At 40.4% G+C, this 27,165-nt stretch overlaps 2 protein-coding genes across 7 annotated transcripts; both read right to left on the bottom strand.

Annotated features, from left to right (window-relative positions):
- Nucleotides 1-390: 390 nt before the first annotated feature.
- On the bottom strand, nucleotides 391-19,910 carry rprd2a (regulation of nuclear pre-mRNA domain containing 2a). 6 transcript variants are annotated; one of them, XR_005609885.1, is made up of 13 exons: nucleotides 19,471-19,910; nucleotides 12,885-13,014; nucleotides 12,589-12,740; nucleotides 12,165-12,217; nucleotides 11,889-12,015; nucleotides 11,612-11,787; nucleotides 11,019-11,361; nucleotides 9,268-9,471; nucleotides 8,626-8,808; nucleotides 6,555-8,537; nucleotides 3,783-3,931; nucleotides 3,608-3,647; nucleotides 394-888 (listed from the first exon to the last, which is right to left on the bottom strand). XR_005609885.1 is itself a non-coding variant. In XM_031738745.2 (10 exons), the coding sequence occupies exons 1-10, from the start codon at nucleotides 19,643-19,645 to the stop codon at nucleotides 6,838-6,840; spliced, it is 3,243 nt and encodes a 1,080-aa protein (XP_031594605.1). In that variant the 5' UTR covers nucleotides 19,646-19,910; the 3' UTR covers nucleotides 5,876-6,837. The 6 variants fall into 6 exon arrangements, 1 of the variants encoding a protein (XP_031594605.1); XR_005609884.1 differs by having other exon boundaries at nucleotides 391-888; nucleotides 3,608-3,931; XR_005609883.1 differs by lacking the exon at nucleotides 394-888 and having other exon boundaries at nucleotides 2,743-3,647.
- Nucleotides 19,911-21,254: 1,344 nt separating this feature from the next.
- ciarta (circadian associated repressor of transcription a) lies at nucleotides 21,255-26,886 on the bottom strand. Its single transcript, XM_031738755.2, has 6 exons — nucleotides 26,635-26,886; nucleotides 24,557-24,904; nucleotides 24,352-24,427; nucleotides 24,181-24,259; nucleotides 23,780-23,933; nucleotides 21,255-23,517 (listed from the first exon to the last, which is right to left on the bottom strand). Exons 2-6 carry the CDS (start codon nucleotides 24,902-24,904, stop codon nucleotides 23,149-23,151), a joined length of 1,026 nt encoding a protein of 341 aa, XP_031594615.1. The 5' UTR covers nucleotides 26,635-26,886; the 3' UTR covers nucleotides 21,255-23,148.
- Between the last annotated feature and the right edge of the window lie 279 nt (nucleotides 26,887-27,165).

Raw genomic sequence — 27,165 nt, 5'->3', positions numbered from 1 at the left:
GTGTTCCTTCTTTCTGATGTTGCTGTCATTTGGAACCGCTACATCGATCACTACGGCCGTCTTCTTCTGTTTGTCTGCCACCACTATGTCCGGTTGGTTAGCCACCACCATTTTGTCCGTCTGTATCTGGAAGTCCCACAGGCTCTTAGCTCGGTCATTCTCCACCACCCTAGGGGGCGTCTCCCATTTTGACCTCGGGACTTCCAGGCCGTATTTGGCACAGATGTTTCTGTGTGTGTGTATAAATATATCTATATATCTATATCTATATAGATATATAGATATAGATATATAGATATGGATATATATTTATTACACTCCTTCTGAAAATACCTCCCAGATGAAAGCCAACAGTCTGAACCTTAAACATATTTTTTGGATTTAAAAACAATCGGCGGAATGAAACTTTTTTATTGCAATGTTTGTGTCTGTATTGACCTTAGATCTTTGGCTATTAGTCAACGCTGGAAGGATAAACTTATGACTTTGGTTTAACACCACACACTAACATAACAGAAAAGGTTATTTTTTAAGATCCAAATAGATTTTTTTCATCACTTTATTTTTGCTGGTACGCGGCTGTCATTTGTGTCTTGGTCCCAAAGCACACCTAATCCTTAAAATTCAGCTTGCGAAGGCAATTATTTTCATTGCTTGTTATCTAAAGAAACTGGATGACGTGGTTGAGGCTTCTGGCCTCAAGGGTGCCTTCTAGGTGAGTTATTTTGGGCATGTCCAGCTGTGAGGAGACATCGCAGGAGAGTCTGGACACACTGGAGAGATCATGTCTCTCTGCTGGCTTGAGAAAACCACAGAAAACCTGGAGGCGGTGTCTGGGGAGAGAGCGGTCTGGGCACCTCTGCTTAGGCTGTTTCCCTGTAACACAGGCTTGTATAAGAAGTAGAAAATGAATGGACGGGCTTGTGATCTGATGCATGATGAACACGTTCACAGAAACACAAGTGTTTGCACTCACATTCAGAGCTGCACAGACAGTGGAAAACATGAAAAACCCACACAGAAATGCATTAATGACCTTATTAATGATAAGCTGCCAGCTCATCTCATCTGCTCAGAAACTTAAAATCAGGTTAAAATAAAATGCTGTGTATTTTTTTTTTTAAACCAGATAATTCAAGGTGAAATAAAGGGAAATTCTTTCTCCCTCAAAATAGAAAATATAAGGCAGCAGGTGTTTGTTTTCGGGATCTTCGTTTTTCGCGTAGAGATTAAAAAGCAGACAGTCCCTGACATCAAGAGACGCAAATCCGCCTTTTGTTCTCGCTGTGGAGCTGGCCGTGGTCCTGAAAGCTATCGGCTCAGTGTGCTCATGATACATTCTCGGGGATACAATGTAACCTCTCTGAGTAGGGGAAAGGGCGTTATATTCATAAGTATATTCGTAAATGCGGGGGCCGATTTCACAGGACACACACACACGCCCTCTCTGAAATCTCGGCAGCATGTAAACAATGAACCCACATGACAGCAGGCTGCACACACCCGACATGCGCACACGGCGCTACTTCAAAGGAGTCACGATCTGGACCTGCTTGGCTTGAGCATCGCAGCAGCGTTATAGTTATTCTAAGCATACCTCTGGGCACACATTTCTCGGTGGCCTCACCATTTAATACTTTATATTTCCAACAGCAGAACATCTCCTCGGCTTGTGTTAAGACTGCCATCTGCCATCATCAGTCACTAAATCCTATCTGCCCGCCGCCAGTCAGCCCCTCTGTAAGCCCGTGGTGCAGGCGTGGCAAAAACTCAATTCATCTGGTGTCGATCGGGTATAAATGGGTGATAAGGAACAGCGTCGGGTACGTGATTTGTGTCATTTTCACAATGGATGACAATTTTATTTTTCGGAATGTAACCGACAACGACATCTGGTGACAAGCTGCTAACAAATGCGATGCCAGCAGGGGTGCTTATGTTTCTGCTGTGCTCTAAATGTAGGACTTTAGAAAAAAGAAAGATAAAACTGTGGGTTTGAATGTGCTGCTGTACAAATACAGATATACAGATAGATATACAGATAGATATACAGATAGATAGATAGATATACAGATAGATAGATATACAGATATACAGATAGATAGATAGATAGATAGATAGATAGATAGATAGATAGATAGATAGATAGATAGATAGATAGATAGATAGATAGATAGATAGATAGATCTGAATCTTTAATAATACAAAACCTCTAGTCTGCTAATATACAGTCACTGCCACTTTGTTAGGTACACCTCCTTAACTTCTCCTTAACGCAAATAGACCATGTAGACACAGTCAAGATGACCTGCTGTTGAGATCAGAGGAGAATGGTCAGACTGCTTCCAGTCGATAGGGAGGCAACAGTAACTCAAATAACCACACATCACACCCAAGGTGTGCAGAACAGCATCTCTGAACACACAGCACACTGAACCACACTGGGTGCCACTCTTGTCAGCTATTTCTGAGGAATGTTTCCAGCACCTTGCCATAAAGAATTAAGATAGTTCTTAAGGGAAAAGTGAGTCTAACCGAGTACTAGCAAGGTGTACCGAATATTTATAACTAAGTATAAATACTAGGTAAATAAAGGTTAGTTTGAAATACATCTCTATCACTTAACCGTCTGCTGTCTGAGCTGCCACAGGGTTAAGGTGCAAGAACCCCACCCTGTTTTTTAAGGAAATAATATACTTTACTGTATTTTTTGACTTGTTAACTGAAACATTTATTTTGCCCTTGATTTTAAAGACATTGAAGAACCATTTTCAAAAGCCAAAAACCCAAATATTCTTATAGCACAGGGTCAGTGATGATGGCGGTTGCCAAAACTGATGTTCTGAATTAGATCTAACTGGATTAAATAAACAAACCCATTTTAAAAAAAATAAAACAAACAAAAAAACCCCACTTCATATATTTGGCAACACTGTTTTAAGAAGATAAAATGGTTTGACTATAAAGATTTTTGAACAAATGTAGCAGAAATAAAGATGTTTATGTCTTTTGTACCTTTTATTAGAAAAGCAGAGCTGTTATATGGATGCTATGGTACAAAGGTTTCACCAACAAATACAAAAGAGGGGTCAGCTGGAAAGTGAAAGCAATCTGAAATGGAAATACTAATTGATCCAATCAAAATTGTTCTTTAGTGCAGGTGTAATGGACTCCCACAATGACTGTAACTTAATTACACAAATGTTTCCTGGAAGATTTAAATGCTCCAGAAATGGGTCTCAAACTCAACGTTCATCAAAGGTCATAAAAGACACTCTCTTTGAATTTTGTCTCTTACAACAAAAAATTTCAAAGTCTGGTTAAAATTGAGACATTTTTAAACTAAAGTGCAACTTTGTAGTTGCCTTAAACTGAGCTTATGGAGATGCTTGTTTGTTAAATACTGTCAGGAAATGACCAGACAACAACGCTGTGTTTTGTTTTCATTTGCACAGCGATCATTTATTCCACAAAAACATGTATTTAATGGGTATCTGTACATGTTGGAAGCATGAAAAGCACAGATTTGTTTAAAGCAATGTAAAGAGAAGGCAATAAAATAGCTGTAATTATTTATAAGGTTATTAATAATCCTGGCGGTACTCACATGGTCCTCTATGTCCAGCCGTCCTCCTTTCCTGTGTTTCCTCACACACACACACAGAAGGGAAAAAATAGAACCAATTTCAACATTTTATTTTCCCCCCACTCTGTATTGATTGTTTTGATTTCCTGCTGGTGGCACTTAGTTTCTGATGTAGCCATTAAACTGAAAGCCTTACCGGTGCACAGCGTTCATAACAGGCCGTGAAGAGCCATCACTGCAAGCGGTGCAGGATTCAAAGAGAGGAGCCGCCACCATCTTCATCAGTTAACACGTGGGGGAAAGGTTTCCATCACATCAGACACATCAAAGTGTGGCTCTGGATCCCTGAGGATGAAAACAGGAGCGAGGAGGGGAGGGGATGAGAAACGGGGAATGAGTTCAAAAAAAATCAGGGGGAAGGAGGTGTGTGTGTGTAGGTAACGTTCACTCACTTCATCCTTTGCGTAAACACAAAGAAAAATGCGTACAGTAAGGTGACCTGACACATTTACACACGTCCCCGATATAAAGGCTGATAAATGCTGAATAATTTAGTTATTTATTGAATTTTTCATGCTATAGGCTACCCCTCCCCTCTCTAACAAAGTGACTCTGGGAAGATGTGCTGACATCTGGCGACGGCCGGCTCACCTGTGACTATGTTTAATTTCCAAGTAAACTCCGCAGATTAAAAACTAACTTCTGACCAATAAAGATGTCGAACACTCGTTTTCTATTTGTTCCCTCCAACTGTTTTCATCCAACACCGCTTTTTTTGTTTTCGTGTTTGTGTGTGCGCGCGTCTACACGAAGGGAACGATTTATTGCTAAAATCGAAACTCATTTCCCTAAACGACCTCAGTGCTAATTAAAGTAGACCTAAATTAAGGGCAGTTTTAACTGCACGGATTTATCAGAGTTAGGAGCCCATTCACATCGACATTTTTAAAAGGAACAAATTAAGCTGTATTATTTGCCGCTTACGCACTTAGAAATAAAAGTCCCAATAATAATGTCTTTTTTAACTTCTCATACTTGATTTAATGCAATAATTTAATGACCGCACTAAGAAACTGCAAATGAATTAAGGGAAGTGGGGCTTTCGGTACTTGATTATAATGCCTAATCAATCCAACTGATCACCACTTTTGTCTTTTAGAGTGATTCTCACGCTCAGGCTGTGTGTGTGTTTGGCACCAAATCGATCTGGACCTCTTCAATTAAAGAGAATATTTGCGGAGTCAAGAGAGCCTTACTGAAAACGTGTTCGTTTCAAATTAAGCCAAACTGACTGCATTAACGCTCCCTGCACGGTAGCCTCACATGGAGACACCTAACAGACCTTTAACTGCTTTAAGGATCCAGTTACGCGTAAAACCGCCGCTACTTTATTTTGGATCTCAGCCAAACTAATCTTTTGCAAATTTATTCTTGTTACTAGGCAACTTTTCAGGCATCTATCCAACAAAGCAGAGCAAATGTGATTCAACTAAACTAAGTAACCCATGCACACGGAGGTGCACACAATCAGTGTGGACACTACTTCTTTAACCGTATTTATCTTAAATACCAAAAAAACCTAATGTAATAAAAACCTGACTTATCAAGTTAAGATGTTTTTCTTTAGAAATGGCTATCCCTATAAAGTCCCTATAAATGTAGTAAACGTAGAAAACAGAGCCTTTTCTTTTACTATTCTTGAACTCTAATATCACTTTTATCTGTCTAGAACAGGGGTCCCCAATCCCAGTCCACGAGGGCCGGTGTCCCTGCAGGTTTTAGATGTGTCCTTGATCTATCACAGCTGATTTGAATGGATAAATTACCTTCTCAACATGTCTTGAAATTCTCCAGAGGCCAGGTAATGAACTAATCATGTGATTCAGGTGTGTTGATCCAGTGTGAGATCTAAAACCTGCAGGGACACCGGCCCTCGTGGACTGGGATTGGGGACCCCTGGTCTAGAATAATGCAGCAACTTATTTTAAACCTAATGGGATGCTGATACATTGATGAACACATTTCCCAAACAGTATTATAGATTTAATCCTTAAATTATGAACCATATCTAAAAAACAAACAAACAAAAAAAAAAAAACCCACAACACTCTTTAGTGTTACCTGCAGTTGTGTTCATGAGTAATGGAGCCAGTGGCGTTATAATTTCTGTGTGAATAATTAGAGGTCCTGGCTTAGGTGCTTTTAAATGTGATGCAGAAATAAAGGCAGTGATGCAACAGGTCAGGGATCAGAGATAAAAAAAAAGAGAATAAATAAATAAACGACACATTTTTCAAACTCAGATTTTTATTGGTCAGTACAAATAAACGAAAGTGAAGCCGACTGTCTTCATCCTCCTTCCAGAAATGCACTTCTTCTGCGTCGGTGTTGGAGGCTGGAAAAAAAATAAAACCCACCCCTCTCCCCCCCTCCCGCTTGTCTAGACTTGTGTCGCCTTCCTTAACGGGACGTAAAAAGTATCGCCGAAGGGATCTTGCGCATAGGTGGAGAAAAGCAATGCTTCACAAAAAACAAAACACCGAACATTTGGAGCTGGAACAATGAGAAATAATTCCGCCAAATATGCTAATGCGTACTGTAGAAGAAACAGAAATTCCATAGCATACACTCGGTTTGTCATACCCAAAGACAAGTTTAAATTAACGATTTTTCAAACGCTAATGGGATCCTACTGATACGGGACTGAAGCAGTCAAAACTGCTCACTGAAAAACTAAATAAGAGCAGAAACACTGCACCAACTACACTCTTTTCTCACCGTCTTAGCAAAAATAAATGTCTTTCAAAAAAAAGTGTGGAACTGTCTGTGTCTAGTTGGTTTAGACTGGACTGCATGCACACACACGTACCATGCACGCACTCTGACACTCTTACATTTAATGCAGTGCTTCATATTGGAGGAAATGATACAAAAAGTGAATTTTATATATATATGTATATATATCCACCTCTTATCTTCTTTAATCTTCTGTCTTCGCTCTTCAGCTCAGCAACCCTCTCAGAGGCACCGTGTTCTGTCTTCCACACACCCTTTTTTCCTTCTGCATTTAAAGTTTTTTTCTTCTGAAAGCTGCTGAATTCATTCTTCTTCAGTTCAGCTTTGCCACATCGTGCCCACCCCAGTGCAATAACTGCACATTCATCCACCTGCAGTCTCCATTTCAGTTTTTAGGAGGCTTTTATGACCTCCAAGACTTTTGACTGTGAGCAGTCTCAGGGCTACATGCTCAGTCAGTACCGTGGGGGCATAAAGGGTCTTTTAGGGGGGAACATTGGGCCCCCTGGTCTTAGACCTGGACGTTTGCCTCTAAACCTCGGGTCAGGGCCTTGAAATCGAGGAAATGGGGGGCGAGGAGGTCCTCTGGGGTGTGGGTGATGTGCAGGGTGAGGAGGTCGATGAGGAGGTCGTAGACCGGGATGACGGATTTCGTGATGAGGTGGTGGTCTCCTAGGAGGGTAGTGCGGACCATGGGGGCTGTGATGCGGGTAGTCGTGGGCGTAGTAAGGCTCCTCTGAGTTTGAGAGTGGAGGAGTGAGGCGGCCTCGAACTCGGGGATAGTGGTGTGGAGGGCTCCCTGGTCTGTAATACGGATCATCTGGGCCGTGATAAGGATTGTCTTGGAAGTAAGGGGGCTCGTGCTGGAGCAGTTCGTCGTGGTGCCGCTCGAGGTCCCCCTGGTAATGCCGGTCATCTGAGTGGTGATGTAAATCCTCAGGGTGATGTGGCGGATGCTGGTCAGTGTCATACAGATGTTCATCAGGATGATACAGGGATTTGTGTTGATGATCATGGACCACCATCCCACTGATGCCACTCTCAGTTCTGGCCCCGAGCACATCTCCAGAGTCTGTGCCGGGAATCGGCTGCTGCTCTGGAGGAATCATCGAATTGCTTGCCGATGAAAGGGAAACCTCAAAACCACGAGGAGGGGGAGGTAACCTTGGGACAGGAGGAAGATTGCCTTTAAAGAAACCATGTAATGGGGTGCCCCCCTGCTGGGAGAGCAGCTCTTGAGGTTCCCGAGTTTGCTCAGCTTGGTACGGATAAAGTCCGGATGTGTTGTTTTCTTGAGCCCCTCCAGGCACATTATAGCCGCTGGGTTGCTGAGAGCTCCCCTCTGGGTAAGTGTCACCGTACCAACTCCTTTCACTAGGCCCATGAAAGCTGTCAGCAGTCTGTGTGTTACCGGCACTGCCTGGGGCTCTTTCTCCAGGCACTGGCCCTCCTGTCTGTGCAGAAATCTGCTGGTAATGTCCAACCGGTGCAGTAATCCCATGTTCAGAGATCTCCTGTTTGCCAAACGGGTACGGCTGGTAGATCTGCCCATTCTGAGCCACACCTGGCTGCAGGTGAGCAGACTGTTGAGGATTGTTGGGGTTCGGCTGTGTGCTATTCTGGTATGCAACAGGAGCCATTATTGCAGATTCAACAGATGACTGATTTAACTTGGGAGCAAATGGAACCACCATTGGCTTGTCCATAATCTCATCTTGAGTAGGCGTGCCTCCTCCCTCGTCCCGCACAGGTGTCCCATCCTGGGTGTCTGTGCCAGTAACCGGACTATGATTATTGCTTCCAAGAGTTGGGTTTGTTGAAAAAACCAAGTCAAATGAACTAAAAGCAGGGTTTCCCTGCAAGAAGCTGTGTATTTTAGACTCTAAACTTGTAGAGGATGGTTCTGGATCTGTTGTCAAATCCATGTCTCTATGAAGAGCCTGAACCAGGGCAGAGGCAGGGTTGGAAGTCTGGGGGGGTGCTTGGGTGCTTGAGCTCTGCCTTGCAGTAGAGCTGGATAGGGAACGCACAGATGTGCCAAAGGAGTGAGGCAAGCTCTGAGAGGGTACCGCTGATGAAACTGTGGATGAAGGAGAGGCAGTAATCTTGCCTGTACTGGAGGAGTCAGCTGAGCTGCCAACAACAGAGGTGATGCCTAAGGGAAGATAGAAGAAAGATAAGCAAGTGTGCTGCTATAAATCAACATTTTTTTTTAAATACTGTAAGTAAAGGTTGAATCTCACCTTCGAGGCTGCTTTGACCCTGGACTTTGGAGAGAGCACTGAGGAGGTCTGCAGGACTCACTTCTACCTTGGAGAGGATACTAACCAGTGAACTGGGGTCCTGTGCTGCCACAGGGAGAGCAGGCGTGCTCTTTACTGAGGAGACAGTGGGGGCAGCTGCAGGAGGAGTCTCCACTAACGGTGCTGCAAAAAACAAAGCTACACTCACTCACAGTGTAACCCACCATATACTAACTTTTTATTAGACAGTTATCAGATCTTTGAAGGCCAAATGTTCATTCATAGATTTATGCAATATGAGGTATATTTAAAACAAACTAACTTTGACATTTGACAAACGTACCAGATTAACTTAAATACTCTGTTAAATCTATGTAATCTAAATGCACTGAAAACATATATGCAGTTTAAGTACACACTCACATATGCTCTCAAGATCTTTTTGTTTATCTCTACATTAAAAATAAATGACGCTGCAGAGATATTAACCCTCCAAACACATTGCGAACCCAGATGGTTCTTCCATAGCAGAAGTCGAGACACACTTTATGATGGCACGTGGAAGATTTTATTTTATTTTATTTTGAAAGAATTGAAAGAAATCATCTATGTGCATGTCACAAAAAGGCCCGTGCTATTCACCTGTGTTCTTCACGACTGAGCTTAAGCTGTTGAGGATGGAGCCAATTTTATTCATGTCCACACTTTCCAGAGCGGCCACTGGAGCGGCAATGGGAGGCGAGATGTGTGTGATGATGGGCTGCTCTGTCGCTACTAATGGCGTGCTTTTTGCAGGCATCGGTGCGGGCACCTCTGGGTGGAGAACGGGTTCTGTCCGCTCTTCAACTGAGGAAAGAAAATATGGCAGCGATAACAGTGAGAGAGAGGGCCAATGTAATGGTGCAGCTAAGTGCAGTTCCTCTACATTTGGTTTTTGTGACTAATTTTGTCGCTGTCACCCGATTTCCAGGGCAAATTTCTCAAAAGTTACTCAAATAATGGTTGCAGGAAGGAATGTGGTGCAAAAAAGAGAAGAGAAAATATATTTATGACTCTAGCTGTATATTCACAAGTGTTTTAATATTTTTAATATTAAAAATCTTTCCTAGAGATGTAGGGTACTGAGATTTGCTTTTGGAGAGACCTGATGCTGAAAGTAAGCTCAGTTGATGGATAATTACATTAGAACATTTTAGAATAACTGTCATACATAAAGGGAACCTATATAAATATGACATACACAAATAGTCAGTGAAATAGTAAATTCCTGTGTAAACTACTTTCTTTTGGCTGCTCTCTTTAGCGGTAACCAAAGCTAATTATCTACTTCTATATCATCCTATCCCTACAAGGTTATACTGTCGTCCCGACTTTCTCCATGTCCTCATTCACTACATCCATGAACCTCCTCTGTGCTATTCCATATTCAGCATCCTTAGCCTTGCTTCTCTAACTTTGTCTCCAATTTCCTCGACCTGAGCTGTCTCTCTCTGACGTACCAATTTCTAACCCTAGTCACTCCCAATGAAAACCTCAACTCTGCCACATCTGGCTTCAGTTTTGAAATGACTCCATTTGGTCAGTGTAGCCACTAAAACAGCTTGGATGCTTAAGGATTAATGAATTCCTCTAAATAACAGGTGTGATTTGTAAAGCCTGATTTATCTTTGACGCAGAGCTTTAACAGATGTCCACAGCAGGCGATGGTTTCACCTGTGATCACGATGCATCCATCTAAGTAAATGCATACTCTGTGATATCTGATGGCGGTGGGCTGGGCACATGCTAGAACTCAAATTACATTGAGGTAGAATATTCCTATTTTAACATGCAAGTAAATTTAAGAATATGCACATCAGCTACTGCGCAAATGCTGTTTTGTCCATGGAGTCTCATCAGATTGTGTATAACAGGCATTTTGTCTTTATTAAATGGTCAGAAATGAGAAGAAAACTGTCAAACTTCTGTCAAATAAGGTAACACAGACTCATCACCTTTCTTATTACGAACGCAGTTAAATCCAAAAGGCCCTTTTTTTCTCTAGGAAAAACTTTAACAAGTCTCATCAGCTTATCTCAAAACAAAGGAAATATGTAAAAAGACTACTTTTAAAACTAAAACGAGGAACATTTGAACCAGTTAGATGACACCATGTAACATCTGTATTAACTACTACCGACAGCATGTTCAAAAAATGCTACTGCAAAAGTTGAAACAATGATTATGATGCAATGCTTGAGGACTTTTGTGTCATTACGGTGTTTGCCCATCTCTCCTGTGTTTGTCATTTCATTTTCTTTTTAGTAAAGTACTGAAGACCAATATAAAAACCACACAGCACTTAAAAAGCATATTAGAGGCTTGAAATCCCAAAACATTACCCCACTCCTTACCTATGATGCCCCCACTCTCCATTTCTTCCTCAGACAGCTCCATGTCCTCCACCTCGCGATTGTCATTCTCACCGAGAGCCTCTGTGTCTCTGGGAGACCCCCCCGGGGAGGACAGAGGGCTCGGGGCTGGCGGCTCTGCGTCATCGTCCATTGCAGAACCATCGAGGTCTGGATCAGGGTGAGCCATTTCCAGACCGTGGAAAGGAGACTCTGAGCCTGTTGGAGATGGAGCGTCTGCCGAGGGAGAGGGAATGGGCGACTCGTCCAGGTCGGGCAAGGTGGACTTCAAGGTGTCCAGCTTACGCTTGAGGTGGGACACCCGGTTAGCAAATGTTTGGTAGGCCTTGAGAGGAGAAGCAACGGAGTTTAAATGCATAAAAATGTAAATGTTAAGTCTATTAGCCAGTTTTAATGCAGACTTCACGCAAATGCAAACAGCAAGATGGAGAGTGCCTAAGGTTTATCTTATCAAATAAGAGTCTAAAACAGAATGTACCAAAACGCCCAACACAAGCAGGGTGATAAACCTACAGGTAACTGAATTTCTTCATGCTTTAGAACAAAAAAAAAAAAAATACACCCCTTTCACTTACGTTAGCTACAATCTTCACTTCCTTGTACTGCATCTCATAGAAGATATCTGCGTTGGTGAGTGCCTCCAGGAGTTGAGGTAGGATTTTGTTTTGTTTATCAAAGAACTTCACGAACTCCTGTAGCTGTGCGCTTCCTTCCTCAAAGTCCTTGGAGAACTTCTTTCCTCCTGCCTTATCTGCAAGAACCAAGCAGTAATGTGAGGAAATCATAAAAGTCATAACCCATCCTTCCTATCGCTCCGGGTTAGACCGTACGGCAGCAAAAAGAGTAAAACACCTTTGAGTTTCTTGAGGGCATCAGAACTGAAGATGTCAACCCTCATAGCTGCCAGCTGTTTCTCTCTGAGGTCGACCTCCTCCAGAGATCTCTTGTACTTGGACAGCTGGTCTATGAGTGCCTGCGGCTAAAGCAGAGGGAGCAGTCAGTCATATCATAAGCGCAACAAAGTCTGATCACAGTGTTTGAGTCAAAGACAAGACGAGAACAACCGTGCTTGTAAAACGGCACAGCTGGAGTTTAGTGAGGAGTTTTAAACTCTAACATCACACTTACCACGAATTCAGCAACCACCTTGGATCGTAGATCAGCTTTAGACTCGACTGGAGCTTTAAAATAAATAAAAAGCCCATCAACTCAAACAGCAAAATGAACTACAAACACCCAGAAGTCTACACAACAGAATGAAATGCAACATTATTTAAGAACTGAGATCATAATTATTTAACGGAATTATTCCTAAACTCTGGGAAAACTGTGGATGTATTAAACCTAAATCAATAAATAAGAAACTTGGCTTAAAGACAATTAAATTAAAAATTCAATAAATTGTGTTTTCATAATCACTGAAAGCCAAAACTGTGACTGCAATTAAAATGCGATTAACTGTACAAGGCGCCACGACTGGTAACAACAAGTTTCATGTTAAGATGGCGCGTCTAATAAAATTAAAAATTATAAAAATAATAAGCAAACTTACTTTTTTGCTCCACGGGAGTGACAGAAGGGGACTCCTCTTTGATCAGGGCGTTCTTAAGGTCAGTAATGAGAGTCCCCGAATACACACCTCTCTCCTCCCAGATGGACAGTATCCTCTCCGCTGATTTTATCACCTTCGAGTCGCCTTCACAACTACAGAGAGGGGAGATGATAAAAACTATAATGATGGCTGCTGGATTTATGTGATACAAATGAGAGGAATGAGGGACAAGAAACACTGAAAGGTAGAGAGTAGCAGAAAGAAACATTGCACAAATATTTCTACAAAGCACTTACTTAACCAGCTGGAAGGCGTCTGGAAGCACCTCGGCGAATGCTGTTCGGTAAACGATGGCATTTTTCCTTTTACAGTTCTGGATGACGTCATTGGCGAGGTATAGCAGGTTGAGCCTGTGTGAGGCGTCAGCTGTTGGAGGAAACAGAGGCGCTGATGTTAGTTTGTTTGAACCAGACTGCTTCTAATTATGGTGCTTTTATCTGCGGCGGTTCATTCCCTTAAATCTTTCATTGGTTTTACTGTTTTTGTTGCTGCACAGCATGTGCGCCATTTTTAAATGTGCATATGAAATAATCTGACTTGAAAATATATACAGAGAAGCAGCTCAGCTGTCTTTCACCCATTTCATTAAATATTGGTCAAAATCAGTAGTGGTCCAACATACTGCTTAATTTATTATCAATCTATAAATTTGGTACTTTATAAAAAGGTCAAACTGCAAAGCCTTAGTCACCGATCAATGATTATTACACCACAACAAAGCACAGCAAACAAATTCAGTTTTCTTAAAGCTGCAAATGTAACAAGTTTATTTTTACTTAATGCCCAGTTAAACTAAATCAATGACAAAAATCCATTATAGACATGAGCGATTAAGTCTGAAGTGATAAATCAGATTCATAAACAGCACAGAAAAGATAGCATGCAGTCAACAGCTACCAAAAATATTTAATCAACAGCTAACAGTTAAACATGACGTGAAATCATTTACACAATCTTTGTTCACATTTAAGTTTTTATGACCTAAACAAGGAGTTTTAAAAATGCCTATTTTATAGTTTATACACACTATGTGTCATTTTTATTTGCAGTTTTTTTTATATTTATGATATGATAATAAAGGTTAAAAATAAACTTGTGTAATTGCCACAAAAAAATCATGGATTACACTCTGCCCTCCTCCTCCTGGTTGATATGTTGCAGTGCACCCCCCTGGTGGACAAACTATGCAACACGTCAATAATTAACAACGAATTATCGGCTCATAAATGAAAATTATTTACCAATACCCAGCTATTGGCAAATAGCTGATATCTCCTGGTCAATAGTTTAATCAGTGCTTGATAAAATAACAAAATAAGTGTGCAATGCAACTAATATCAACTCTCTGTAAGTAAATAATTTTGCTTTAAATAATCAAGTCTCTATTAATTCTCTAATTGTCTAGATGACAGATGAGAGCCACGTTTCTTACTTATCAGGAGTAGAAAAGCAAAAGGCTGTTTTTTTCCTTATAATGCTGAGGGTTTGAACGCTAAACACAATCACTACAAAACAGTTTACTTTGAAATTTCTCCTGTAGCACTGAGATCTGCGAGTGTGATCACGTTAGAAGAACAAAAGTGATTAAACTGCAATATGCTCAGAGATCACTCTAAATTCTCCAAAGTCAAACACAGTTTCAGGTAACTGTAAAAACACTGCGACCAAGATTAACAGCAAAACAGGCAAGAGAGAGCCAAAGACATCCATCTATGAATACCTTCATTAAAAGGTGGAAACAATCAGCTCAAGGCTTCAAAATATGACATCAAAACCAATCGGTGACATCACAGTGGCTAGTCATCTTTTACATACAATCTATATTTTAACTAGGGATACAGTGATCTGGAATCAGCTGATTTTCTAAATTTTTAGACTAGTGACTGACTAGTCAGCCTCTTGTATATTAAATTACAAAGCGGCCCATTCAACACATGTGCAACACATGCACAGCAGTGCAGGCAATATCAAAAGGAGCCTATCCTAGCTGCCATAGGTCAAGAGGCGGGTTACACCCTGGACAGGTGTCCACCTCGCTGCAGGCCTAACACACAGAGACAGAACTATTCAAACACACCTCACTACAACTCACAAAACCCACTAACTGCATATTTGTAGGAGGAGGTCAGAGTACCCAGAGAGGACCCACGCAGACAACAGAAGAGCATGCAAACTCTAAACAGAAAGACGTAACAAGATGATGGATTTGAACGCAGGACCTCTTGCTGACGGGCAGCACTGCTAACCACCACCACCTCACCCAATGAAGAACATCTCCAGTTGAATCAAGCTTTCCAAACAGAAGTTATTTTACATTTTTATTCTCTTTCTGTCTCTCACACACATAATTAGTAGCCAAGCCAGCAGAAACTGAAGAAATTACTGCAAAAGACGTCACCAAAAGGTCAGTGAACCCCATCTGGTGATGGATATTGATACAACTTCATTGATTCCAATGCCATTATCGATTCTGCTTATAGGTCAGATTCATTATTGATTCTTTTACTGACCTGATCCATGTTTGTGTGTTTTTCAACATCAATACAACTGTTTTAAGACGTTTTTATGTTTAAGATCCCTCCTGTTCCTGGGCAGTCTAAACCGAATACAGCATTTCCATTAGTGAGAACACGTCTTTTATGTGCTCTAAGAGATGAAGGGCATCTATGGACAATACCACAATCTGATTTTATGAATGTTTTTCCGCAGTTTATGTGTGAGAAAGACTTCACTGTCTTCGAGCCTGAGAAATACTTGAAAGTGGGTGTGCAGAAGCTCCACTGCCATGCTTGACATCATTGCTCTTCAAAGTGAAAGAAAACAAATTCCTCATATCAGGAAGAGGAACTGATACAACTTTGATAAACTGGAAATTTTGGTATGGATTCCTCACTGGAACTGGTTTTTAATTATTGTCCCTAACTCTGTACAGTGATCTGTGGTTTTACTGCAGAGTTGTGGGCTATTTTTGTTTAAACATAAGATCTGGGATCTTTTTTTTTTTTTTTTTTTTTTTAAAACAAGACATTTCTGTTGGACAATGTTAATGTTTTCCAACTTATCTCCAGCCAATCTGGCGCATTGACTTAATACTACTTACAACTAGGGTGCAGTTAGTAAGATGTAGGTATATTAAAAATACCTTAGTGTAGTAGTAGTAGTATTAAGTAAGTTCGACCCCACCCCTGTTGCTTTGTTTAGGACAGAGGTGTCAAACATAAGGCCCAGGGGCCTGAATTGGCCTGACAAAGGCTCCAATCTGACCTAATCCGACCCCCAGCTTTGGAAAATACGACAAAGGGCATATGTTTTTGACCTTTTAACTATATTTTCACAGGTTTGACTGCTTTTTCTGCTGATAAAGATGTCCCGGCAGCCATTAATACCACGCCAAAGTAGTTAAGTAATAGATAAACAATTAGATTAGTCTTTTATTGTCATTGTACATGTACAAAAAATTGTGTGTGCTCCATACCGACTATGCAGGAATAAAATATAAATAGTAAGACAACAGAAATGCATAACAAGCAACAGTAATATATATAAAACAAGAGGAAGCCCTGCAATAGAAAGACACTGTCTGTTAAATGACAGAACCAGAAGTTCCTGTGTCACTGTCTAATATTGACGTTTCTGTTTAAAAAAGAAAGAAAATCTTCATCAATTAACAAACACTTTGTTTTATGAACACAGGAAGTCTGGAAAGTGAGCTACCACAATGTTTTCTGGTGCTTGTGTTTTCCAACATTTATCATGTAGAAAAAAACTAAGATATGCTGTTGAAATTGCATTATTTATCTAATATTAAGATATCTCAGGGAATAAACGTGTAGTTAAAGTTTCACTCCACCAACCCACCTAAGAACAAAGTGGGCTGTATGTGATCGTCAATGTAAAATGAGTTTGGCATCACTGGTTCGGGACTTTTCCAAAATAGTAAAAAAAAAAACAACAACAACAAAAAAAAAACAGATATCACACTTAGACAAAAATGTCCACTTGTGTTATCAGACGAACACAAAATTAGATTTAATTTACAACAGTACAAAACAGAAAAAGGAGCGTCAGCAATGCCAAAAAGCTTGATATACTTTCTATTAAATTAATAATCAAAATACTGTAACTAATCTGATATATTAATCCACACATTTAACGATTTCTTTCTTATTTTCGTTCTCGAGTTCATCCAAAAAGCTTTGGTAGCTTCCAGTTAATACATTTAAATGCTAAGTTTTTAAATGTATTTATTCAGTGTTTTTTAGATGTTTAAAACATCTCTGTCTTTACGGTACACCACTAAGCCTCTGAAAAATCACTAACAGGCTTTAAACTGCATAAATAGAAAACTCAGGTGTCAGATATAATGAAACAGTCATATCTTTAATGACAAAATGGAGAAAATGTCTAAAAGAGGATAACGCTATACTGCAATCACAGAGGGAGACGCACAACTTACTGCTGTTAATAAGTCTCCACACTGAACGTACCTTGCTGTCTTCATCAGCAAAAGACAGTGATGAACTTTAAATTGACAGTAAATGCTAAAACCTCACTAGAGTAAAAATTAATGAACAGTAGGTGTAAAGGTATCAATAGCAATGGCCTTTGTTTTAAATTACTGGACAATTCCAACTATATGAATGATCCTTGAGCTGCAAGTCAAAATAAATTACTTCAAAACTATTCAAGGGCCGTGCATGAGATTTAATCACCTGCTCTGCAGAGAATCAGAAACATACCACTATTCTCACGTCAGCAAGAAAAAGTTTGTGAACCTGTTTAAACTACTTCTGCACTGATTATTCATAAAATGTGAGCTGAATCTAAATCACAAACATAATCCAATTACACAAATAAAATACACACATTGTACTTTTGTTGATATAATCTCACAGTGAAGGCTTGAAAATGTAGATTCAACCGTTAGGAGCTCCACTTAAGCAGATGCTGCCTGAAGCATGGATAGTACAGGGGAACATTTGATACAGAGAGATGACACTACCCAAGTGAAAACATGTATAACGCAAAAGGATTGGTCCTAGCAAGGATTAAGATTTAAGATATAAGATTTGTCTTCTTAGTGTAACACTGGTTGGTGGGAGCTCTGTCTTAATTACAGTTACCAGAAAGCTAGAAGTGTGATCTAGGCTACAAAAGCATCTCCTAATACCTTGGCAATAACACAAAGTACTGACCTAAACCCTACTGAGATGCTGTGTGGTGACAAGAAGAAAGCTGCTGAACCACAGAAAACACGAATGAACAGGTAAAGCTAGCCTAAGCTTTCTTCTCATAGCTGAGAGGTTCACTAGTTACTAAGCTGACTGAGACAAGTGAACTGAAGAAAATAAAATAAATAATATAAGACAGGCCCACTGAGAACCTGGTGCAGTTTGACAAATTTCCATACAAATATGTAAATAATCAAAGTGTCAGTGACAACTCCAATACTTAAATTGAGTTTGTGTACTCAGTAACATTAATTTACTCCAGCGGGCCACATGAGGAACTGGAAGGCTGGAAGGCACTGAACTCATTCTGCTCATTGTTACTTTTTATTTCTTTATAAACTGCTTCTGGTGAAAGTAGATCATGTTACAATTAGACCCCAATTGTGGCCCCGTGTATAAATTAACTGCCCAGCGCAGGTTTACGGTAACAGAATATATTTTGTCTACATCAGGGGTTTCAAGCAAAAGGCACCGGGGGACAAAACTGACCTGGCAAGGACTCCAATACGACCCACTTTTACAGAATTTCCTACTGAGAAAGACCTTCCCCTCGGCCACTCATACTACAACAGTGTAGTATGTAAAGGAAAAAAAATTAAATGATGCAGAAATTCCTGTTTTTTTCACTATCAACAAAAGAATATTCTGTGTGTTTGTTTATACACCCGGTCCACGGTAAGAAAGAGAAACAGAAAGTTTATTAAGTGAATTAAGAAAAACTTCCTGTTTTGTAATTACCGGACAGTCTGGGCAATGAGCTACCAGAACTTTTGCTGTAATTTTACATATTAACTTCTTACAATTTAAGCCCAAAGAATCATGCTGGCATTTTTACTAGAGCAACATTTCTTTAACGTGTAGAACAAATGAGATGAACTGCTGAAATTGCACTTTTTAATATATTAACATATCTCATTATTTAATGTTTATTTAAATTTGTTTACATTGAAAGAAAGGAGAGTTTCACTCATCTGTCCCAATTACAATCAAAGTAAGCCGTATGTGGCCCTCCATGTAAAAAGAGTATGACATCCCTGGTCTATATATTATGGGTGGACATTGGTGTCCAGGCCCGTCCAAAAGGTCACTGTTCCCCATGAGCTGACTACAAATAAGTCAGTCATACAGTTTGGTAACAAAACTCTTTCCAGTCTCATAACACGTTGTGATCTGGTAGGCTGTTAAATCTTGAATTTCCCGTTGTAGCCTGTAAAGCTGGCCTGGTGCACAGGCTGACCTCTTGTATCACTGTCACAAATGTAAATTTGACAGGTTCATTACTCTGCACATTAGTTTATAAACTCTTTGTGGACTCTACGCGGGTAAACGCAGGCTATAGTGTGCACATGGATGACAGCTTGAATGTACCTGCTGTCAAAGGAGCGCCAGTTTTAAACTCCACCGTTTCCCGGCATTTCAACCTAAGGCAAATACGACAAAGACCTTACCGCGCCCGGTTAAGATTATGATTCGTCAAACAGCAAGAATAAAAACTATATTTAAAATATTTATAAGAACAAACATCTCATTGAAACCATTGCGATCGTTGAGCTCAGACGAGTTCAAAGGTGCAGGCAGTAGGGCTACTTACATTTCTTCAAGCACTTCATCCAGTGTCGCACGATCACACTGTGGTACTTCTTGTTGTCGATGCACCACGTTGACAGTCCTTGAATCGAGTCCATGGTGTTGGTCACATTTTGTAACTTTCTGTCCAAAGTGGACTCCAGAGAGCCGCTGGCAGCGGCTCCGGCTCCCGCTGCCATGTCCGGACGAGTTTGTTGGTGAAGGCTAGCACTTAGCTTAGCATGCTAGCTTAACGCAGCACAGGCATCTTTGCACTCAGGAGCCTCTCAGGCTGCTCCGAGATGCTAAAAGGTCTTCAGTGTTTGCTAACTCGTGCCCCACTCCCCGTGTCTGTGTACAAATTATTCACGGTGAGCTTCCTTATCGCGGCTAAACATTCATATCGTTTCACATTGAAGGACTAAAACTCAGCGCCTCGCGGCATCCTGTGGCTCTGTTTACTCGTTGTTGGTGGGGTGATGAAGAACACTTCCGCAAACATTGCTCGGTTATGGCGCCACCCAGTGTCACGGAAGGTGACTTTTCTCTTCTTCTTTGTTTTTTGTTAGCGACACCTGCTGCGCGTTATTGGTAGAGCAAGTGCACTGTTTACTGTTTGTTGTGGCAGAGAAGTTTTAATTTTTTTATATATTTAAAAACTACTAAAGTGCTGTGCAAAAGTCTTGAGTCACCTCTCATTTCTACATGTTTTGCTTCCAAGTGAGCAGACTTTGTTGTTATTTTGAGAGTCTTGAGCAATAGTTCTTCAGGCTTTCCGAGGGTCTTTCAAAGTTGCTTGTTTTTTCACTCAATTCCAGTTGAGTCCTTGCAGGTAACCATTTTCAGAGGAATATTTTCTTTTGTTAAGCCACATAACACTGACCTATGAATCATTAGAGCAAAAACATGTCACCTACACATAACATACAACTTAAAACAACCTGCCAACAAAAACACACAATTTATTTCCACTTTGTTAGTTGAGTCAGTAAGAAATGCCAAAAATTAATACTTATACACCAATGAGGTGATTTCCAAATTAGCCATTCTCAGGATGTTGTGCAGTGTGTCCTCAAAAAAATGTTGAGAAATCTACAGCAGATGGTTAGTTCATACCAGTGCAAAGCCAAATGTTGTGTTTGTGCCATTTAAAGAATGCAGAGTAATTAAATTCATAGTGTACGAGCTGTTCTGGTCAGAAAAAATACTTTGCTGTGAAGAGAAACTTTCCTTTTTTACCAAGCTCATAATTGGGCCTGCTGCTGGATCAGGTGACCCTGAACCATCCCCTATTTGTACAGCTACAGCGTCAGACTGCCGGGGGACTTCCCATGACACACTGAGCACTTCTCTTTCTACTTCTGTTTCTCACACTGCTCATGAATTTATACAAGAATAAAAACAACTTTATATAACCCACACATAGAAAATGCCACTTTTGTGCTTTGTGTTTTCTCCTCTCTCTCTCTTTCTCGTGTCTTTCTGGTTGTATCTCCTGCTTTGGAGCAGCATGTTCCTGACCTGCAGTTACTGGCCCCACCTTGTTTTTTCCTTTTCAATGCAGCCTGAATGTGCCATGACCGGTTACCCTAACCCCAATGATGTAGTGTGTTCACCTCCCAATAATATGCTCGAAATTGATGCTATACAAGTAAAACTCTACTTATCTAACCCATGGAATAATAAAGGAACCTTGTAAAAATATTTACGGGGTAGATTTAGTGGCTGGAATGCAGAAAACTTAGACATCAATGCATAAAAAATGTCCCATGTTTTGCTGATTCATGTCATTCTGTATTTATCAAGAAATCACCAGCAATAATTTTATTATAAGAAATAAATTTTCTAAAACAAGTGAAAATTAAAGACATCAAACTGTAAAATTGGATTTTTTTTCTTAACTCCTTTATCACAAATAAAAAGTGTAACCCAGCACAACAAAAAGTGTACTCCAGGATGCTACATCTTAACAGACTAACACAACACACCGCTGCACTATTGTTCTCCGCCTTGTGCTTTCAATTTCTGCTTTAAATAAGAAAATTCATACACGAGTAAGGACAAAGCCTGAGAAACATTCGCTTTTCAGTGGCATATGTGGCGAAATGATATTACCATCGTTGGTTAAAACAGTACACTTTTCGTATGACTTTTTCTCGTATGATTTAATGTCAGGCAAGCTTTATGTGTGATAAAATAAGGCTCACTGGTTAAAAAAAAACCCAAAGCAAAAACAAACAAAAAAACCCACCGGAGATGAAACGTCATTCAACATGAATGATACCTGATTATAAAATATGGTGGTACAAAAAAAATAATAAAGGTATTTAATAGAGATGGAATGGAAAGTGTTTTGTTTATCATATTCCCCCTGATATTTCTTAATAATGACTCAATAGTAAAGCACTTCCAGGGTTACAAATCCATTTAAAACAGGGCACAAAGGGATGTTTTTTGCCCTCATGATGACACAATGCATTTGGAGCTTTTTTGTATGAATAATAAGCTAGATTTGCTCTACTGCAATCAAATGACACGTCCTCCTCCCCCACCCTTTCTCCTACAAAAACCTGTAAAGTGCTCATCCCAGGCATAACACACAACAAGTCTGCTGAATGGAATTAAGGTTTTCAAGTACTGCTTTCATAAATAATATCACAAACCCTTTAGTGTGTAACATTTCCTCATTGTCATCCAAAAGTGCAGCTGCATCAATTCAAAGTCACACAGGATTAAATATTATATCATTCCTGTTTAATCACCTAATGAGGAAAAAGTGACCCCTGCCCAAGGTCACGTGTAATAAAATATTTCAAGTCCATCTATCTACAGCTAGCTCACAGAATAAAAACCAACTGAAAGACCGAGCTTCTTTGGTTTCTAACTCGGCTCAGTAATTACTAGTCAGTCATATTCTGTGTGGGACTACATCTGTTCTTAATAAGTGCAGATAAAAAAAACAAAGAGCGTACGTTAAGTGCTGTGATGCTAGAGTAAGCTGCTTGTGATATGATAATGCATCATGGTTTAATTTGGCACATTTTGGCAGCGGCTACATGCCTTTATTCTACTGTATGCTACAATCAGACAGCTGGAAAAAATACTTTTTTTTAAAAACTTTCCTAAATAATACGTCATCTGAGTTCAATAATGAGGTATATTTGTAATCAATTTGCGAGTTGCTTCATAATAAATTAAGCCGCTAATTAATTTGTCCTATTTTCTCTGGGAAAATAGTGCAAATACAAAACAATTTAAGCAGCCGTGGAACCAATCGTCGCTTCATGAAGTATTTTATATTCAATTGACTCGTTTTTTTCCTGCTACAAACACCATTTTTCATCAATGGCATGAAATCCTGTACTGCTACTGCTTAGTGCTGCGTTCGATGATATGAAAACGTACAAAGCACAGCACAGACTGTTTTAACACATGTACACATGTAAAAGTATTTCCAACATTTTTTAACTTAAAGGTCAATGTATACAAAAATTCATTCAGACAAACACTTTGAAATAACTCTGGGGGTTAATGACCATCTCTGTACAGTTCTCCTCCTCCTCCTGGTTTAATGTTCCTTATAAGCATCACAGACTGGCTCCACGCCCAACTTTATTCTTATGTAATCGAGTCCGCCCTCTGCTTTCAGTCTCGCTGGCATGCTGAGGCACCTCCATGTGATAGCGAGGTCAGCTAAGGCCAGCTAAGGTGAGTCACTTGTAGTAATGATGTTGCTTGAAGACACCGAGCTGTCTTGTGTAGCTGGGCTGCCACATGAGGAGCAGGGCGGAGAACTCTCAGGGTGCTTCCGATTGTCATGTGCTCTCCTGCTACATAAATATGACGGCCTGCTTAAAGTGCCAGTCCTGCGTGTAAACTCGTGTTCAGAGCTACAGCTGTACCCAGCTGCTTCGTCTGCTTCTTCCTCTGGAGTTTTCTGTTCTGTACAGGATCTGCGCCAACACGTGGAAATGGTGTCTAGTGAAGAGGCAGCATGGCAGCTCCCGTGTTTTCCGTGCTTGGCTGGGACTTTGCCAGCCTCGGTAGAGTCTGGCCAGCTCAGTTTTCTCTTCTGCAATGGGAGAGCAGAACCAAAAATAACAACAAATCAAGGCCATCTTGGAAGAGAATTAAGATCTTTGAGCCAAAAAAAGGACAATAAAGCAGATGAGGTTGACCTTGGAGAGACAGAATACTCTACTAAATACTAAGATGCTTTCTAATCATTTTTAAATATACATTAATTAACTTTTTTTCTCCTTCATTCATGAAAATAATACTATTACATTAAACAACACTGTCACAGATATGGTGACATCCAGGAGGAAGCTGACCTTTACTGGGATGTGGAGTTGATTTTGGCTCCAGTGTGCTGCGACTCTGGTTGTGGTGGTCTTGTTTGGTGTGTCTGTGGATGTAAACGCCTCCCGAGGGAACCACATTTTGAGCAGCATCTCTATCTGCAGGAGATTCTGAAGATATTTCTCACTGCAGAAACAAAAGAATTGTACAATTACCGTGGGGTAATAGTGACAATGATAACACTGTTCATGTTGTTAACACTGCCATTAATATTAGGTTTTCTTTTTAATACAGTTATTTTGAAAGGCATTTTAAGTCTTTATTAAACAGGACAATGTGGAGAGAGGGTAGGAGCAGTAAGGACTATAACCTTTGACATTTTGATCACCTGCTCAACCAGGTGAGCATTAGGTATCATTTTTGGTGGACTTACCCCATTTCAGGTTTCTGTAGGATTCCAAGAATCCTCTGCAACCTGTCCATGGCAACACTCTGCTGGAAACTGGTTAAGCCTATCAAAAACACAAGCAGGTACCTGGATATAACTACCAGATTGGATGCACTAAATAATGGCGATCATTTAGGATACTGGTCAGACACATACCTCGGTCAAATCGGCCAGTCTTTAAACCATGAAGCAGCTCGAGGAGAGGATGGATAAACCTGTGCAAATCTGCACACTGTAATATTAAAGGGAATAATAAAGACTGTTAATATAACTAAAATCTGCTATTTACTAAAAGTTAATACAGCTAAAAACCTCTGTTTACTACAATAAGACCTAAAGATTCCAAAAGAAAAGTGCTCACCTTCTGAGCGAAAGCGATGTCCCCTGGTGTCACTGATGACGATAATGTGCGGTCTTCAGGAGAAGGGGCAGAGCCTGGAGGTTTAGTCTTGTCAGAGCACTGTTCAGACCTGTCACACTGAGATCTCGAACGCAGCCGATTGGTATGAGGAGGTAAACCAATGTACCTTCCAGAAAGTGAGATTCCTTCATCGGCGGAAGGCAACTTTCCAATCCCACTGTCCCCCTCTCCCTCTGAGAAGGTTTCAGCCTCATCTTCAGTCTGCTCAGTCTCACTGAGTAGAAAGCTTGGAGTGGAGGGTAGTGAGTCATAAGATGGCCATTTGGAGGAATTACCTAATGAATTCATCTGTGAAGACAGGATTGAGGAAATTCTTTTAAATCAAGATTATGAATAAAAGTAAAGTAATCAGTAGCACAGCAAGAAGATCCAGGGTTTGAATCCAGGCTTTTTGCATGTTCTTCCTATGGGTACTCTGGCGTCCTCCCACACTCCAAAAACATGAATATTAGTTAACTGGTGATTCAACATCGGCCATAGGAATGAATGTGAGCAAATCTGTGTTAGTCAGTTAGATAGACTGATAACACGTCCAGGGTGTATCCCACCTAGGGCCCTGAGACAGCTGGGATAAATAGAAGAAAATAGATGACTGGAGAGTAAAGCAATCTTCTTCTGGGAAATCTGCTCAACTTCCTAAGAAGTTGTATCATAAGAAGCTCTACAAACAGTACAATACGTTATCAGTAACCTACTCACTAAAGGAAATCTTTTGTGGTCCAAACCATAGCATTTATAACACATTTACATACTAATTTTTTACAGTGTGATGATGCCAGGATCATTTACACAGGAGGTTACATTACCTTAAACAAATGATCAGTTTTGATGCTTCTGGGGATACATCTCTGAATTTTATGTCTCTTAGTTAGCCTTAACATACCTGCCCTTCAGCATACAGTTAAGAGTCAGGCAAAGAGTCTTTTTATTGTTACTTAATAGAAAACTTTGCACTTTACTGCTATTCAAACAATATTTTATCACAGTCTTAATGTTTTTACTTTGGCCTAAGACCTGGATTTGTTTGGTGGGCACCAAAATGTTTTAAATGCACATAAAATAGAAGATCACTTGTAACATTAACATGAAAAGGATACAAGGCGCCTTAGTTATAATAGCTGCGTATTTGATTGAGTAATACAGTCATTAAAAGAAAATACTATCCATATGTTACTATAAAACACTTATCAGCCCTCATGTGACTGCAATGCTGCAGCACGATGATTTCATCACTTTTATGCAATATCTATTAGAAGTGCACTTGTTGCCAAGAACAGTGAGTTACGTGTTCGCAAATTCTCAGCAACCGCAATAAAATCCAGATGAGGACAGAGTCAATAACGATCAACTCTGACAGATTATGACCCTGGAAGAACACGAAGGCCCTTTGACCGACGCAATCGCTGTTATTCACTTTTTTTTTTTAAAAAAACGCGCAATTCAATCGCACAAGCCCCCTTAAATTTTCGCAAAGGCCTGTTACATAAAGTTTGTTATAGCACGTGTTGCTGTGTGCAAATGTTAGTTGCCTTGAGCTTAGTTTGTTTATATCTGCACTAGATTTTTTTAATCACTGCCTCTTAAGGCTGGAGATTACGTATTTAATTTTAATGGTTAAAACTGGAGACATATGGGAATCTGATTTATGTAAGGACACACATATGTGTACGTCTGCTGCTGATAAGCTGGTAAAACGCAATAATCATCTCATATACCAGTTATAACATGTTTGCGATAACTGGGAATAGTCTAGAAAACCGTATCTTACAAACTGAGTGATTGTTAGCTGAAAATGTTTTTAAGAAAAAGCATAATAGCGGTATTAATGCCGTTTTCATTCTGTAATAATACCCGTGGTAAACCAGCTAACTGGAAATTTACTATGTAAAGATGTAAATGTAAAAAGTTACTGTTTAGTCTATCTAAGGCAAAAATAAAACGCAGGCTTTAAATAATAAGTGAGGAGCCACCTTTCCTTAAAAAACGTTAAAGTGTAGGAAAAGGACGGAGCTTCTTACCTTTTGGACGGAGGAGAGTTGGACTCTTAAAAACGGTTAGCTAGCTCTATTTGAACTAGTTTTAAAAAATAAATCAAAGCTCACAGAGAGGACTTCCACAAAAACTAACAGCTCTACTTGTGAGCACAGCTGTAACTCCTCTTGGTCAGTCCCTCCTCGTTTCTGCTACCTCCGCTCGTGGCGCTTCACTTACTTTGGGAGCTTTCCGACCCGCACGCGAATTACCCACCGAGCGCAACTGCCGCTACACGTGCTGGAGCGTGTACGGAGCCGCGATTGGCTGTCCAGAGCTGCTCTTTTCCTCATTGGCCGAGAGGCTTGGCCAATCGGCGGGACGCACAGCGTCGGTTGGTTGGTATAAGCGTTTGGATCCCTCCGATCCTGCAACGGCCGCACGTGTGGTAGGTGTGGATGCAGAGCGAGAGGAACAGCACGAGGCAACTGGCATCTAAAATGTTGATATGCAGATTGAGTCACATTATAGAGCCAACGCGTAATAACAGACCACGCTGCTGGTGCCCCCCTCCCCGC

The sequence above is a fragment of the Oreochromis aureus genome, linkage group 22 (genome assembly GCF_013358895.1).
Source record: "Oreochromis aureus strain Israel breed Guangdong linkage group 22, ZZ_aureus, whole genome shotgun sequence".
In the NCBI taxonomy this organism is placed as follows: domain Eukaryota; kingdom Metazoa; phylum Chordata; class Actinopteri; order Cichliformes; family Cichlidae; genus Oreochromis; species Oreochromis aureus.
The sequence above is the reverse complement of the archived record's forward strand: the minus strand, read 5'-3'. Positions and strand labels throughout refer to the sequence as shown.